Source organism: Procambarus clarkii, chromosome 60, assembly GCF_040958095.1.
Source record: "Procambarus clarkii isolate CNS0578487 chromosome 60, FALCON_Pclarkii_2.0, whole genome shotgun sequence".
Taxonomy (NCBI): Eukaryota; Metazoa; Arthropoda; class Malacostraca; order Decapoda; family Cambaridae; genus Procambarus; species Procambarus clarkii.
In genome coordinates this window covers 16,472,526-16,490,497 of record NC_091209.1, presented here as the reverse complement: position 1 = coordinate 16,490,497, position 17,972 = coordinate 16,472,526, and the positions used below count along the sequence as shown (strand labels likewise).

The 17,972-nt window shown below is 36.0% G+C and overlaps 1 protein-coding gene across 4 annotated transcripts in view; it reads right to left on the bottom strand.

Annotated features, from left to right (window-relative positions):
• Window positions 1-21: 21 nt before the first annotated feature.
• Window positions 22-17,972, bottom strand: part of kuz (zinc-dependent metalloprotease kuz) — a 183,903-nt gene continuing 165,952 nt past the window's right edge. Inside the window, exons 11-14 of one of the 4 annotated variants that reach the window (XM_045756130.2) lie at window positions 17,651-17,818; window positions 17,154-17,478; window positions 6,818-6,855; window positions 22-4,886 (exon numbers count right to left, since the gene is read on the bottom strand). In XM_045756130.2, the coding sequence (XP_045612086.1) occupies window positions 6,824-6,855; window positions 17,154-17,478; window positions 17,651-17,818 (525 nt within the window). In that variant the 3' untranslated portion in view covers window positions 22-4,886; window positions 6,818-6,823. The remainder of the gene's footprint in view (window positions 4,887-6,817; window positions 6,856-17,153; window positions 17,479-17,650; window positions 17,819-17,972) is intronic. The other 3 variants (XM_045756132.2, XM_045756131.2, XM_045756133.2) reach the window with 3 other exon arrangements.

Below are 17,972 nucleotides of genomic sequence, written 5' to 3'. Positions count from 1 at the left end.
AGGGTAAAAAATTTACATTGATATAAAAAGCACACATCATTTATTTATTAAACATATGGAGTGATCATAAAACACTGAGTTTAAAGAAATGATGTCACTCATGTTTATATTGTGTACTGACGGTAACAATGATCAAACTACATATGGAAACATAGTAAATCTACTCTATGCCCAAATGCATCATGTAGACATCAGAGAGTTGCAGTGTTAGGCTGGCTAGGGACAGAACATCAAACTGGCAATAAGGAATAATGAGCATGTACTTGAGCACATCTCAAAATTTCTTTTCAAATAGAACACTGATAAAGGCAAGAACTCTTTGTTCTAAGTTGTCCTGGTAAGTTTGTGATGGATACTCTTACTTTAATGCCCAATAATTGCCTACCACCACAAACCTTGAATATGAACTACAAAGGTAGTTAGGGGTTTTACTCAAAGTTTGCTTGTATAATCATAAACATTTTACTTGGTTCAAAGGCTTGTATATTGTCATTTGTTAAATAACTCGTGTAATTTATTTAAAAAGATCATCAATCAAATACAACATATGTTAAACCATACAATATAACAGCAATGCTTATTTTGTTAGCATCAATACAAAATACAACGTCAAAATGTTACGGTATTCATTCATGTAAACCATGACCATTTACTATTGCTTCTATAATGGCTGACTTCTTACATATTTTTATGTAACAAATGATAGTAAGAAGTTGACTACCTCTAGAAGCACCGTTACCTCGCGTAACATATTGACTCGAGTCACTATGTTCCGTTGTGGGGCTCCAGTGTCCCCACACTACTAATAGTAATTTTGTCCTTTTACCCCTCTCTTCCCATCTTTAAATTATTAACACTTACAAATTTAGTAAGTTAACACTTACAAATTTTAGAGTTTACAAATTTAAATATATTAAAAATAATTCTGAGGTTTTTTTCTTTCCAAATGAGATAATTTGTGGGAAAAGAATATATTTCCTTGGATAAACAGAATTTCTCATTCAATTCTTGATGTCACTTTCTAAAATTAGGATAAAGAGTTACCTCTTATTTTGACGTTTCTTGTAAAATTTAAGGGCACACATTAATAATACAGTACAGGTGATTAACGAAAAATGTCTTGCTTACTATTTTGCATAAATATTTTTTGGGGACGATGATGCCATAGCCTCCAAAATTCTTCCAATACAAGACTTGTATATAATAAAGTTTATCTAATAGGTAATAAAAACAAGAGAAATGTAAACTCTTGGTAATTATAGGAATTCTTATGCCGATCCCAATTGTGATATGTCTTGAATATGTAAAATTTCAGTTGGTGGCTATTTACGCACACTAATCACATAATTTATCAGTGATACATTCAGCTGAGGTAGCAGATGCTGCGTACGAGACTCACTGCCCACAGCACACGTGCAGTGATCTCTCTTCCCCCCACTGAAGACCTCTCTCTTTGGTTACACTTTATCTGGCATTTATTGTCAATAATTTTATTCTTTAAAAATGCTATTTATTATCTAAACATAGTATTTATATTTTACAAAAAATATTCTTATTTCTCTTCTTATCCAGTTGTTTTTTTCTCAATTTCTTAGGTATCTTAGTCTGGTGGAATTTGGTCCATCCATTCACCTTGGCAAGTGTTTCTGGCAATGATATAATTTTTGAACATGATAGTGCTCGAGAATATAAACAGCATGTTACAAGCAAGAAATGTGACCAAAACCTTCCTTTTCTGCAAATGATGCAAACACTGGACAGAACCCCTATGCCTAATTTGCCATAACTAGCATATATTGTACTAACTTGTATAGAATGAATGATTTATAACAAAATCCCTTTTCCAATACTAGTAGTTTGCTTCTCATGAAAGGCAGAATACTGTAGACTCTTTAGCAATTAGTTATGGACATTGCAGCATTATAATTTTCTTTTCTTTGGAAGGTCACTTGGGTGCTCTTCAGGACGAGGGATAGGGATGTTTGGCCGAAATTTGGACGGGGGTCAAATAGGTAAAGTCAATTTGTAGAGAAAATTTATAAAAAGTTAAATTAGGGTTACTGAAAATGTATAACTGCCGAACACACGAAGTTTAGTTGATAAAATGCAGTGTGATATATATCACTTCACAGAAAGTGTGTTCCACAGGAATGTTCAAAGCACCGATTACGAGCAACATAAATATGTGCTCATGTTCCGAGACTAAAAATGTCAATTCGGCATAATTGATGACAAGAGGGCAACAATGCTTCATTGCAGCTTTTCCCATGTCAAAGTTGAGCACAAAGAGTTTCTAATTGTCTTAAAAAAAAAAAAAGTCAATACTATCTTTAAAACAGGTCTTTAATATCATAATACTTGTCAAAATATTACTGCACAGCTTAAATCATTGTGACAATTCTCAGTGATAAAATATATACTGTAGATGCAAACTATGGGTGTGCCATTCTTTGGTCCATAACCTTGGATCTTTGGAATGCTATACAAGGCCTATATAAAAGCTGGAATACTGTAATGCAAATTAAACACAATTACTTAATACAATTTGATCTGCTTAAATTGTCAAGAGCCGCTTCTTTTTTTAACACAAGTCCTGACTAGTGAAGGAAATGGATTACTGTCCACCCACAAAAGAGAATGGATTTACTTGCAACAATATGAAAATAAGGAAAAAGCAATCTAGTAAACAAAATTTTTTTTTTTTTTGTAATATATGAAGATAAATATGAAGTACAAAACTTTGGGATCACTTAATGCTACATGATACAGGGCATGTGATAAACATGAGTGCATCTTTTCTTATCAACACAAGTTAGTGGAATATATAAAAAATTTGTTCCTTCTGGATTACTTACATACACTTTGACACACCTCTATTTCACTGGTGAATGCAGGAACTTTCTCAAGAGCATCAATTTACTTGTTATTATAATGGGAATTAACTTAATGATAAAAGTGAGTTTTAAATTAACAGCCAGTAGGCATTGTGGGAGGTTCAACGATATAAAAATTGGCTTTATTATTTTGCTTTAAAATAAACTATCTTGGGAATTGGAGAGCAAAATGAAGGCTCAGAGGCAGTCTATAGAAATTACTGTCACTCACAAAATTTCTCCCTCATGGCCAAGATCCACATGTAAACGGAACAAATTGCAGTGAGATAACAAATTTGTTTCTGCAGTCACCAATGCCAGCATGTGAAGGTGGGGCACCATGACAGGTGGGGAGAGTAGAGGCTGTTATGAGCGTCCATGTGTGGGTGAAGAGCAACTGAGCTGACTTAGGAATTGTAGAAAAAGTTGAGAGCATTTGATGGAGATATGGTTGCCATGAAGCATGTAAAGTCTGCATAAAGTAAGATCAGTAAGTGTGATGAAAACCAGTAGGTGAGTAGAGGCAATAGATATGAAGGCGTAGACGAGACTGGGCAAATGGTATGAGTGTCTAATGTGTAGTGTAAGGGTAGGAGGAAATCTGGCATGACTACACACCAGCCGAGAAAAAAGTCAAAGAAAAAAAGAGGACATGGAATATTAAACATGTCATCTCCAACCTGAGAGCTAAGTTTTACCTTGTAATTACATACAACCATGTGTATAAAATGATTAATATGACCTCTCACATAGACGCAAATCTTGGTGCTTCAACAGACCTGACTGTGTAGTACATGGTATAGCAGTCTTCCAGTGCCAAACATTCAACAAGGTTTATAAAGAATTTGATGATCCTGAACTGCACAAGTCTTAGGCCTGTAATTTTGAGATTCGTAAACTTTATGAAGTACCCACAATGAATTTTTCTAATAGGAATATGCAGACATCCAAATCTTACTCTAAAACCAGCTGTAATAAATGGAATGGTCTAAGGGAATGATATACAAATTAGACTTAATTGTCCATTACCCATTACTCCAAAGAAAGTTGCTATGACAAATATGGTAACGTTGTACCCAAAATGTACATAGGTATCAGAAGATTTATTAATTTGTAAAGATGAATAACTCAGATAAAAATAAATGTGTGGGATACACTTCACTACCGATGGGGCGATCACTTATGACGGTACCTTAAATGAACATACATGAGCCAAATACTAATAATGAAAAAGCTTTACATGTGTTTACTACACGAGTGCAACAACTGGATTACTGGGATGTCCATCCTTATAGTTAGCACTGTTTTCCACACCGGAAAAAAAAACTATAAACCACATTTCTCACAAAAATTCTTGACCAAAAATGTTAAAGCACCACTTGTCTTGCCTTTTCACATGTATTTCACTGTATCCATCTGAAGATTCATTGATATCAGATTTCATTCATACTCTGACGCTCAGTACAAAGTTAATAATAAACCACTACTTATGATAAATAACATTTCATCATATGCAATCCTTCAGTAACATCCGCTCTTCTCAGTCATCACCGTCACACTTCAACAGATCATAAATATATTTTAAGCATTACTTCTCACTAAGGCCTGACACAGAACTCATACTCATAGAGTTAAACAACATTACACCAGGGCTCCATATCATGACAAAACAGCAAAACTTGTCTGTTTGATTATGACCACACGCTCACTGCCAGCTTTGGCTCTTATAACTGAAGTTTCTTGTACAAATTCTTTCTTTTCCTTTATCTGTGCCCACAAATATCTTTCCACATGTGAGCATGGTTGTCTTTGTCAGAGCCACAAATGTTTCTGTGCATTCAACGTGGTCGTTTGATTAGTTTGTGGTAACGAGAGGGTCACTGTGTCGTCATACCCCCTGCGACTGGCAGCACTGAAGAAGGCTGTACACAGCGAGTGGCAGTCTGGATAGCCCCACAGGATGGCCACTTACAGTGGAATTATCACAAGTTTACTCCAGCGGTGGGGCTGAAGCTGAAACACACCAGACATATAATTAGCATTTTACTCAACGGCACACAACGATAACACATTAATTTTGTATGTATATATTATATTATTTTATTATATTTATATATATATATATTTTTATATATATATATATATATATATATATATATATATATATATATATATATATATATATATATATATATATATATATATATATATATATATATATATATATATATATATATATATATAAATAATACACACACACACATACATAATATACACACACTGTATATATAAAAAGCAACTACAAAAATATTATGTAAAAAAGCTAAAATTGCATTCAAAATCCAGATGATTCAAAACTATGACGCTAAAATATATACTGCGAGCAAAACTACATACAGTATCATCCGAAATAAACCATAAAAAAGAAAACTACTAAAAACTAATGCATTGGTGAGCTCCATATATGACTTGAGGCCAATCTCACAAAAAAACTACAAAGCAAAACTAGCATGATAATTTGCCAAAGGACACAAATGATTATTTTATCATCCCCCAGAGTGGTGCTATAAACACTAAACAAATTACAGAACTAAATTTGCAAAATGTGTGAACATCTACCGACTATTCCGCGTGTGATCCGTGCAGTAATTTTCAGCGTTGATTAGAGCTTCACCATAAGAATGAAAACAATACACATTCTGGGGACTAGGTAACATTTATGCAACACTAACTGACTCAGGCATAGCTTATTCTCTATAACAAAGAGGTAGTGTAGGTTTAGGGACCTATCTTGGGAAGCTGGGTGAGTGGACGTCACAAGTAACAGTGGACTGAAAAACAGGTTTGAGGATGTAGCAAGAGAAAGATCCATTATTTGATTATGCTGTAGCAATTAAGTGTGCTCCTAACTGATGGAGAAGATTATGATGAACGGCAATATGAGTATTTATGGCAAGTGAGAGTAATGACGAAGCTGGATATGGGAGATGTAACAAAACAGGATCGGTGGTGAAGGAGTTATACTACAAGTGCACAGTAACAGGTGCTCAGTATAAATAAAAATATAAGCACCACAATTGTGGTTAATAAAAAAGAGTCAGTGTGTAGTGCAGATGGAGAATATTTTATACTTAATAGTAAACAAGGATTGTGAAATGCAAATTTACATGTCAAAGAAGATTTTGTTTTGGTATTTGAATTGCCATAAACTATAAGAATGACATCAAATGACAACTGTGAATCAAGAAAATATACACAGTATCTGAAATATGTTCAGAAATAGCTCATATAGTATGAAAGTAGATTGATGACAAGTATGGTAAAATAAGAAATGGAACTGAATTTGGAAATGGAGAAATAATATAAAAAAATACAGAATGAAGCAAGATGTAGTAACCAAATTAATGTTGAGTATTTATGTGGTATAAACACAATGTGAAGGTCAAGGAAAAAGTAGATCGCTTGCTGTTGGCAACTACCCATCCTCATTTCCTCTGGAAGCTTTCCGTCCTTGAGAAGCAGGTCATACAAAGTCATCTTCAAGCATTTAACATACCTTCAAGTACTTATTAAGACTTGAAGGCACACTTAACTCTGAAGAATATGTATCACAAAACTTAGGGACAAAATTAGAGAGAGAATAAAATACAAAACAATGTCACACAAGTTTTAAAGTGACAACTTTGGAGGAGCATGGCTCTAATAACCATCTGAAAGCAAGTGACAAGTGAAATATAATTACTGATCAGGGTTGGCATTCCTCTTCAAGTGCATCATGATATAATTCCTTGCGAGAATGTGCAGCAAGAGCACGCTTTGAAATTCGTGTGTGTGCGCAAAAACAACTTATCAAGAGGAAGAAGGTGTAAACACAAGTGTATTTTAAGATTTTATAGATAAGAACGGGAGAAGAAATGCAAGGTGCAACACGCAAACACACATACCTTACACTATACAGCAGAGTTCTCGTGCCGTCTGCCGCCTGCAACATGTTACAATAAAAGCTTTGTTGAGGCACTGGAGCAAGTGATGGTTACCAAAGTGATGTCCCTGCAGCAGGGACTATCAGCAAGGCTCACACCTTGTTTTACCTGCATGTGACTATTCTGTGCTATAGCATGACCTGTGTTTTGACTTATATAATAAACCTTAATGAAAACAACAACAATAATTTCAGTGTTTGTGACATGAACATCTTTATATAGAGCCATATGCACAGAAATAGCCAGCATTCAGTGAATGTAACAAGGTCTAACCCTAGTTATTGCAGGCAAGCTTTTGACAAGAAAAGTCATTTGAGAGTAGGAGCCAACTGTGAGTATTGGGAAGCTTTAATGGGATAAGAAGTCTCACTGATATTAATAAGATGATAAGAAGAGCCTTGATATTAATACAATGACTGCTGTACATACTATATTTGCAAAGCTCTTTCTAATATCTGGCAACCTATTTTCCCCTTACATCTAAAATGTAGCATTATCTAAAATGCAGTACTAAAAAGCACAAACCATAAACTGATCATCAATTTCATGTACAAGAAAAAACTAGGCTACAAGTTATTATTAATTCCAAGTTTGTCAACAGTTAGCACCTGAATACTCAAGACTCCTTGCAGGTTGCCACAAGTCCTGTAATTTGTGAAGCTTACCAATTATGATTGCCACACATTACAAGTGGTGCTCTGGTTAGACTCTAACATACACAGCACTCAATGTTATGTACAAATATAAACACAATGCTTATTCATTGCACATGTCAAACAAAGTTGGTTCTAACTCATAATCCATAATCAAAAGTATGACATGATATGCTGTAAATCTGAATTATAAATGAATAACTTGCAATACCTTGACACTACACCAAACTTAAGAATGGAGTGTCCATGTTAGCAACAAGTCCCACTCCACATACCATAATATTTGAGTTCCTTTTTTACAAGTGTTTTGGGTGTGTAAATGCACACACACACATATATGCATGCATGTGTAAGTGAACACATGTGTACACAGATGTACAAGTATATACATGTGTTTACAGATGTACAAGTGCACATGTGTATACAGATGTACAAGTGCACACACATGTATAAAGGTGTACATGTGCTGCATGCACATGTACACCTCTCTCTAGTGGAGAGAGAGAGAAGACAAAAAAAATCACGAACAATATGGTGTACACAAAACACACTAGTTTCAGATACCCCGATAAAGGAAAAGTTAAATCTCTACCCCTCCACAATCCCCTTGTATAATGAGACATGGCTACTCCAGTCCTACGCTGTAAATACAAAAATAAAAATAAACATGCACTTCCAAAGTATAGCAAAACTGGAAATCAAAAGCAGTGTGGCCAATATTATGATCATTCCAGTCCTCTCGTGCAAGATGCATTTAAACTTATGGCAACTTAAGAGAGAAATTATAACGAGAACTTTTCTGGAGATATTTTGTCAAGGCACAAGAGAGAGGATGTCGTTACATGTATATAACCCCAGATGCAAGAAATATATTCTTTAGAAATTACTGAAATGTGAAGATATTTATTTTAAAATTACTGTCATTGCAAGACTTTTAAGTCCGAGGGTAGGCACTTTTGGTGCTACAGCAACTTTTGTTTTACACAAGATAAACACATTCCTCAACCCCTGATGTGGTTGTGTGATATAAACACATTCCTCAACCCCTGATGTGGTTGTGTGATATAAACACATTCCTCAACCCTCATGTGGTTGTGTGATATACACACATTCCTCAACCCTCATGTGGTTGTGTGATATAAACACATTCCTCAACCCTCATGTGGTTGTGTGATATAAACACATTCCTCAACCCTCATGTGGTTGTGTGATATAAACATATTCCTCAACCCTCATGTGGTTTTGTGATATAAACACATTCCTCAACCCTCATGTGGTTGTGTGATATAAACACATTCCTCAACCCTCATGTGGTTGTGTGATATAAACACATTCCTCAACCCTCATGTGGTTGTGTGATATAAACACATTCCTCAACCCTCATGTGGTTGTGTGATATAAACACATTCCTCAACCCTCATGTGGTTGTGTGATATACACACATTCCTCAACCCTCATGTGGTTGTGTGATATACACACATTCCTCAACCCCTGATGTGGTTGTGTGATATAAACACATTCCTCAACCCTCATAGTTTTATGTAACGTTATGTGATATAAACACAATCTTCAACCCTTGTGTGGTAAAGTAAGATTATGCGAGATAAACATGTACCTCAACTATCTTTTTTTTTTAAGGTGGTATTACCTCACTTTAAATGATGCTTCAGTAAGATGCTAATGTTGTTAAAATGTTCAAATATGTAGCATTGTTTATAAATCTATGAAAGAAAAGCAAACCAATGAAAATATTCCCCAACAAATTGTAAAAATATCTTTGACTTTCATAAATGTTTCTAAAACAGTTATTATTTTGTCTAAATGAAAGTAGTTTCTAAATAATAACTGACAGGTCAAACAAAGCCAACAAAGAGCAAAAAAGGATGCCGGAGTAAAGTGCGGAAATGGTGACACATTAGCATCATAATGGTGGTTGTTTCCTAGCACAGCAATTTGGGGAAGGTGCACAGCATTAATTAAAAAGCTTTACCGTTTGCAATATGTACCCCATTGGTGTAATGGTTAGCTTGGCTGACTGCTGATCTACCAGCCCGAGTTTGATCCCCGGCGCAGGCAGCGGGCACACAGTTCACCCAGCTGTTGATCCGTCCTTCAGGTGGGTAGATAAATCAGTACCAACTAATGTTGGGCAGTAACTACCACTCACTGCTGTGACATCAACCCGTCCTCTTAAAAATAACGTCACTTTTCGCTGGTATGCGCACTATGGCCAAATTTGGACGTAATTTGAAATGAAATCTACTTACAAAAGTGACGTTCTGTTCCGTTTTCTATTTGAGTCGTCCGGCGTACGCGCAGAGGTTATAAGAGGACAATTTAAATTAACGTTTTTCATAACGTTTTGAAACGTTATGAGAATTTCCTGCCCACCTAACCTATCAGAGGACCCTTAACTTACTGTTGTTGAAAAAAAAATCCCAAATTTATTTTCACTTTATTTTTCATTTTCAAATTACGTCCAAATTTGGCCATTCGGGCAAACGGCCAAAAGCGACGTTCTTTTTAAGAGGACAGGTTGGTGACATACCTAACTAGCTCATTACATGATAACTTGGCACGAGCTCCTGACAACTGTAAGCCTCCCACACACTCCATGAGCCTAAGGGAGGTGGTATTACATTACTATTGTTTTACTGCATGTTAAGTGTGGCTCTCATAATTAAGAAAACTGCATAATATTGCCACATCAGCAGCACAAATGATGCAATACTGCTGCAACTCAGCACACATATACAATATTTAGTTATATAGTATATTTATTCCATATACAGGTACAGTACTTAATTGCAGTACTGTATGTATATTTTCAAAACCATACCACTTCTAATTAAAAAGATACATGAAGGACAAAATGCAAGTTAGAATCACTATTGTAAGTAATCTATAAAGGCACTGTTATGTGTTAATTTTTTTTTACAGACTACTGTATCCCCTATTAGATTAAACGATGATTATTTTATACTTCAAGGTTTAACGTGGAAGTAAAATTGAGTAAACACTTAATTAATTGAATCTGTCATAATTTTCGTACTGTCATAGTTCCTCTTAAAATTCTATACACTATTCACAGATTTTTATATATGTACTGTATAGTGTCAGGTTTGGTGAGCAAACATTGTTTGTGATTTGTATTGTGTTGTGGTAGGAGTTATTGTGGTATTGTTGTAATTATCTAAGTGTAGTTACAAGATGAGAGCTACGCTCGTGGTGTCCCATCTTCCCAGCACTCTTTGTCATGTAACACTTTGAAACTACTAACAGTTTTGGCCTCCACCACCACCTCACTTCACTTGTTCCAACCGTCTACCATGCTGTTTGCAAAAAAAAACTTTCGTATGTGGTGATCATATCACCTCTTTTGCTTCTATTTTCTAGTTTTGGCATGTTTAATGACTTTAGACTCTCCTCGTAACTCTTGTTTTCCAGTTCCATAAGCCATTTTGTAGCATTTCACTGCACTTTCTCCAGTTTATGTGCTTCTTGAAATTTGGTCACCATACAACTGCTGCATATTCCAATTTTAGTCTCACAAAAGTCATGAACAGTTTGTGGGTGTGTGTACTCGCCTAGTACTCACCTAGTTGTGCTTGCGAAGGTTGAGCTTCGGCTCCTTGGTTCCGCCTCTCAACTGTCACTCAACTGGTGTACAGGTTCCTGAGCCTATTGGGCAATCACCCCTAGATCTCTTTTTTATTAGAATTCTATAAAGATTTCTCACATAATTTATAGGTTGTGTGGGGTCTATGTTCTCCTATTCCACATTCCATGACACGGCATTTATTTACATTAAATTTCATTTGCCAAGTGGTGCTCCATATACTTATTTTGTCCAGGTCTTCTTGAAGGGCATGACAATCATCTAAGTTTCTTATCTTCCCTATTATCTTAGCATCATCAGCAAACATGTTCATATAATTCTGTATTTCCATCTGTAGATCGTTTATGTAGACAATGAACATTACCGGTGCAAAAACTGAGCCTGCTATACTCCACTTGTGACATTTATTCAGTCCAATACATTGCTCTCATTTTTCTATCAGTTAGAAATTTTTCATCCATGTTAGAAGCTAACCTGTCACCCTTCCAGTACATTCCGTTTCCAGAACAATCTCTTACATGGAACTCTGTCGAAAGCCTTTTTAAGGTCGAGATAGATGCAGTCAACCCAACCATCTCTTTCCTGTAAAACCTCTGTCGCTCAATCATAGAATCTGAGTAAATTCATTACACAGGATCTTCCAGATTGAAAACCATGCTGACTGTCTGATATTAAATAGTCTTTCTCCAGGTGTTCTACCCATTTAATTTTAATTATTTTTCCAATATTTTGACTATTACACTTGTCAATGAAACAGGTCTATAATTGAGATTTTCCGGCCGCCACTTTTGTAGATTGGAACTATGTTAGCCTTTTTCCATACATTTGCTAAGACTCCTGTACACAGGGATGCCTGAAAAATCAGTTGAAGTGGAATGCTGAGTTCGAGTGCATATTCTCTCAGAGCCCATGGTGAAACTCCATCTGGGCCAACTGTTTTGTTCTTATTTAGCTCCTTGAGCCTTTTTTTCCCACTTTGTCTCTAGACACCTCTATGTGCTCTATGTTATTGTCTGGAATTCTTATTTTGTCTGGTTCCCTGAAGATTTCATATTGTACAAACACACTTTGGAACTTTTGTTTAATGTTTCACACATTTCATTTTCATTTTCAGTGAATCTGTTTCCCATTTTCAATCTCTGAATATTATCCTTTACCTGCAATTTGTTGTTTCTGAATTTAAAGAATAGGCCTGGTTCCATTTTACATTTGTCCCCTATCCCTTTTTCAAAGTTTTTTTCTGCCTCTCTCCTCATTGTCGTGTAGTTGTTTCTCGCATCTTTATATCGCTGGAATGTTTGGGGGTTTGGCCTCATCCTATATTGATTCCATTTTTGTGTCTTTTCGTTTCTGGCCCTCGTGCAATTTCTGTTGAACCAACCCTGTTTTCTGGTCCTGCATCTCTGTTTTGGTACGAATGTTTGTGTGGCGTCATCGTATATTTCTCAAAATTTGGCATATATCTCATTTACTTCCTTTCCTAGCAACAACTCTGTCCAGTTACACTCGTTAAAACATTTTCCAAGTTCCCCATAATGTCCTCTCCTGAAATCGAGTTTAACAACTGTTTCATTGTCCCCACTGTCTTCTAGATTATATCTCGAAGCATATTTAATGTCCAACAGGACATGATCACTCTTGCCCAAGAGATGAAGGCACTGGATGTCAAACATCTCTTCTTCCTTCCTGGTGAATATTAGATCCGGTACTGACAGAACATTCTCTTCCCTCATTCTTGTGGCCTGCTTGACGTGTTGACACATGAATGTCTCCAAAATGAGGTTTACAAATCTACCTGTCAAAATGTCCTCTGTACTTGCTTCATAGGCCTCCCAGTCTATTGTTTTAAAGTTGAAGTCCCCCAATACCAACAATCGTGATTTATCTTTATCCACTTGTACTATAAGAATTAAATTATAAGTGTGGGTGTGTGTGTAAATGATCTTATTTGCTGAATCCTGTTTAGCCGAGAACTAAAGTTCGGTGCTGAGAACAAATTGGTACAATACTCAGCTGTTCGGTGCTGAGAACAAATTTATACAATACTCAGCTGTGAATACAAGAAATATCAATATAAAATTATTGAAATATTATAATAGTAAAAAAATGAAAATCATATAAGTGAATTAATACAAATAAGATAACATCATGCAGATAAAAAGGAGATGGTCTTCTGGAGTGCATAAACAGGGATTAATGCAAGTAAGGTACATTGCAAGAGTTTCATCTGAGCATCAGGGTGCTTAACTTTACTGATCGAGCTTGACCTTACTTTAAGTACCTTATTGTACTTCCTGTCAGTAAGTATCTTGCTGTACTTACTGTCAGTAAGTATCTTGCTGTACTTACTGTCAGTAAGTATCTTGCTGTACTTACTGTCAGTAAGTATCTTGCTGTACTTACTGTCAGTAAGTATCTTGCTGTACTTCCTGTCAGTAAGTATCTTGCTGTACTTACTGTCAGTAAGTATCTTGCTGTACTTACTGTCAGTAAGTATCTTGCTGTACTTACTGTCAGTAAGTATCTTGCTGTACTTACTGTCAGTAAGTATCTTGCTGTACTTACTGTCAGTAAGTAACTTGCTGTACTTACTGTCAGTAAGTATCTTGCTGTACTTACTGTCAGTAAGTATCTTGCTGTACTTACTGTCAGTAAGTAACTTGCTGTACTTACTGTCAGTAAGTATCTTGCTGTACTTTCTGTCAGTAAGTTTTACTGACAGTATCTTGCTGTACTTACTGTCAGTAAGCACCTTACTGATGAAGTCCAAATAATAAAGTGTAGCTGCATAAAACAAACATATCAAAACAACTGCAATGTCTTTATCTTAATGGAAACTATACCGAGACATTTTTTTTTTAGCTCTGAGTAAAAAAATGTCCAATAACTTCTAATGCTAGCATGCTTTAGAAAAAAATGTAAATAGAGCATTGGTGTAAATGCATCAAAATTGTACGAGTCCAAGGACTTGCCACCTTCTTAATTTAGATACAAATACCAGATGGAAGCTTTAACCTTGACCTCCATAATATTTGTACTTAAATTTGATTATAGGCTGGCCAGACCAGATTATAGGCTGGCCAGACCACTAGCCATGGGCCAGATTCACGAAGCAGTTACGCAAGTACTTACGAACGTGTACATCTTTCCTCAATCTTTGACGGCTTTGGTTACATTTATTAAACAGCTTACAAGCACGAAAACTTCCCAATCAATTGTTGTTATTGGTATAAATAGCCTCCTGGTGCTTCAGAGTTCATTAACTCTTTAATAATTGTAAACAAAGCCGCCAAAGATTGAGAAAAGATGTGCAGGTTCGTAAGTACTTGCGTAACTGCTTCGTGAATCTGGCCCCAGGAGACCTAGTCAGAGACCGGGCCACATGGACATTCATCCCCAGAACCAACAGGTAGATAGGAATTTAGCAACATTTAAATGAAGCATTCCTTATTCCTTACATCTTAAACCTTGCTATAGTTCTATTAGAATATATTATTTCCATACTAGTGACTGCTACTGGTTAATACCCAAACATTTACTGTACTGTGAAGATCCAAAAAGGTAAAGTTACCATTCCTCACTCCCATTATCAAAACAGATGCTATTTACAGGAAATGAAAGGAACCATTACGTACTAAAGGTGGGCTTTGTGGTGGGGAATGAAGCTACATATACTCTCCCTCAGTGACTATGTAATAAAAACAAATCTACTTTTATGTTTTACAACTAAATACATTAAATAGTGATACTGTATTTACATTTTTGTTACCAAGGCATTTTCAGACAACTATTTAAAGGGTATTTGCAAAAATATTTGTGTAAGCTACTTACAATGATTATGCTTCCCTTTCCCCCTTCCCATCTTGAAATGCAAAGGTTTATGACTAAATGTGTAGACATTATTTTGACAAAATTTAGATTTTGACAAAACAATTTTGAGACTGCATTAGTAGGAAACACTGTTGACTTACTTCAAAGATGTTTTTGACAGACTGGCTGATTTATAACACTTCAAACTTAAGCCTTCCTCATGCATGACAAAATTTTAACATTGGTTAAAGGCTATCAAATCACAGTGCCATGTGATTACAATCATAGAGACAAGGAAGCTGAAGCAGGTTGTACAAGCATGCACCACAAAGATCACAAAGACGAAACTCTCAAGCAATCCAATGATTCGGAAAAATATTTTCCAAGAAACATTTTATAATTATGCAAAAACTTGATTTTACTGAAGAATCTTAGCACTTCAAGTAGAGAAATAACCTACAGAATTTATCAACTGCTGGCTATATCAGTTGTATAAATCCCAGATGGCTGACAATGCAGGGGAGAAATGACAAAAGTGGAGAGTAGGCTATATCAAAAATTATGTTTTACCTGAATTTTATTATCATATCTAACAGACACATAGGGCTCCATAATATAGAAGAAAATAAGGTGAAAATTATGAAAATGTGTCTTCAATCAAATAATCTTCACCTCACCATCATTTATAAGCAGTAGCCCTGTGCATCTCCCTTAGAACTTAAAGAGCCCCTAAGACAAAAGAGCATTAATAAAGTTTACTCTCAACTTGGTGTTTCTGTGAATATATTAATTTCATCATTACTCCTCTATACTGAAGATACAATATACACTCTAATTTTGCTCAAGTGGATCACGGCAAGTCATAAACCTTGGAGGGTTCTCAAACTAATTTGCAAATGGACAAACATTTTTCTGTTGTGGTTGTAGATGTGTCATAACTGACGTGTCTCTGTAATGTGTCTTTTCATCTATGACTGCATGGTGTGATCTAATTTTGGGCAGATTTTTAATAATTTGCGAGTCGAAAAGATGTCTGCCAGCAGAAGCTAAGCTAAATCAAGTAGGACAAGAGGAGTTACAGTATCTTAACATGAAAGAATAGGCTAGACTGACTGAGAAGAATGAGTAAACTTGGACAGTGAGACAACAGGCAATGGAGAATGGTATTGGTAAAGTTTCTGGTAAGAAAATCAATGTCAAGTGTGGAAGACTAGTGGCAATGGTTTAGATTGAAAAATGCTCAAGAAAACAGAGCGCGAGACTTTAGATGTTGCTATTTTTAAGTGGTTTATGCAGTAGCAGAGTACTGGGCTTCTGTTTTTTTTTCTCTACTACAATGTTACTGTACTCTACGCAGGCGATGAGTCACAATAACATGGCTAAAGTATGATGACCAGACCACACACTAGAAGGTGAAGGGACGACGACGTTTCGGTCCGTCCTGGACCATTCTCAAGTCGATTCACAATCGACTTGAGAATGGTCCAGGACGGACCGAAACGTCGTCGTCCCATCACCTTCTAGTGTGTGGTCTGGTAATGTTACTCTACTCTACATCTGCATTCTGCTAACAGAGCTGAACAATGACTAACCTAGTCACGTCCAAGTAATAAATTGCACTTATTTTCATAAATGTGTATCTTCTCTTCCTCCAGCTTGCCTGAAGTATATGTAATTAAAATACATTGTTTGTATATTTTTTGTCCATATCTGTGTTACAATATATTTAGTCATTTGTTGCCATAATAAAAATTGGCAAGAGAAAAATGGTAAAAATCCTCTTATAACCAGAATTCTCAGTGAGCCAGAAGAGGTCTTTTTCTAAGTACAGTACTGTAATCCACTCAAGCAAAGTTAGACTGTGTATAATTTAATTAAAAACTGTAAGATACAAATAATAGTACAGTACCATGCACTACCACAAGTAACACACACAAAAACAATGTTCTCAGACAAAAGCAAAACCCCAAAAATAACTGAATAACCATACAAAACCAATTTATCTGCAAAACATCATTAACGTGAACACATAATCAAAACCAATATCCTGTATTGTGCTTTGATTAAATTGGGTTGAATGCATTTAACCTACTGAAATGCTTAATGGTTTTGGGTGGTTGAAATAATTTTGATAAAAATATATATAGAGTATAAAGATACAGTACTCATTTCTAACGAACTGAATTCAAGCTCATGTATATATTTTTACACTTACCTTTGGGTCTATTATAATGTCCTCGGCCTTCCCCATAGCCATGCCGAGTGGGGCCAGCACGATTGGCTGGAGTTGCAGAATTTGGTGGGTTCGCAGGACTGACAGAATGTCTAGGGTTTCCTGGATACGGAGGGGGGGGATCATCACTGTATGCTCGACTCGTCCGTTTACCTCCTGGAGGTTTTGGACGTTCCACTTCTCTTTCACCGCCTCTACTGTGGTGCGAAGGTCCTGCCTGGTTGTGATGGTGGTGGTGATGATGCTGACTTGCTGCTGCTGCCGCTGCTGCTGGTGGAACATTTGGACTGGGTCCTTGTCGATGACGCTATTGGTAAATAGTTAAATACAGTTCATTAAACAATGCAAGCCATTCGTTGTTTGGCCTCACACATGTCAGTGCCTGTTCTTTTCACTATAAGAAGAAATATTTCTAACAATAGTAAATGAATATGAAATTATCAAGAACAAAGCAAAAATAAATAACATTAACAACTCACTTTGACTCTCCTAAGTGTGTTCACAGGTCTTCTGAGGGTTTCTGTGATAGAGCGAGCAGGAGGTTTGCGAGGATTGCTCGATGGTGTGTGGACTGCACAGCATTTGATGAAAATTCCCATGAACACTACAAAGCCAACTCCAAGCAGCAGTACAGCATACCAATATTGCTGAAAAAGAATGATTATGTATAAAAAAGTTTTGAAAACACTGATTGCAATCAGGTGTTGTTTGGGGAATGAAAAACATGAGAAGGTCTTAATGTTGGATACTACAGTATTAACATATCAGAACATATAACACAAAGGCTTCCGACTAGTTAAA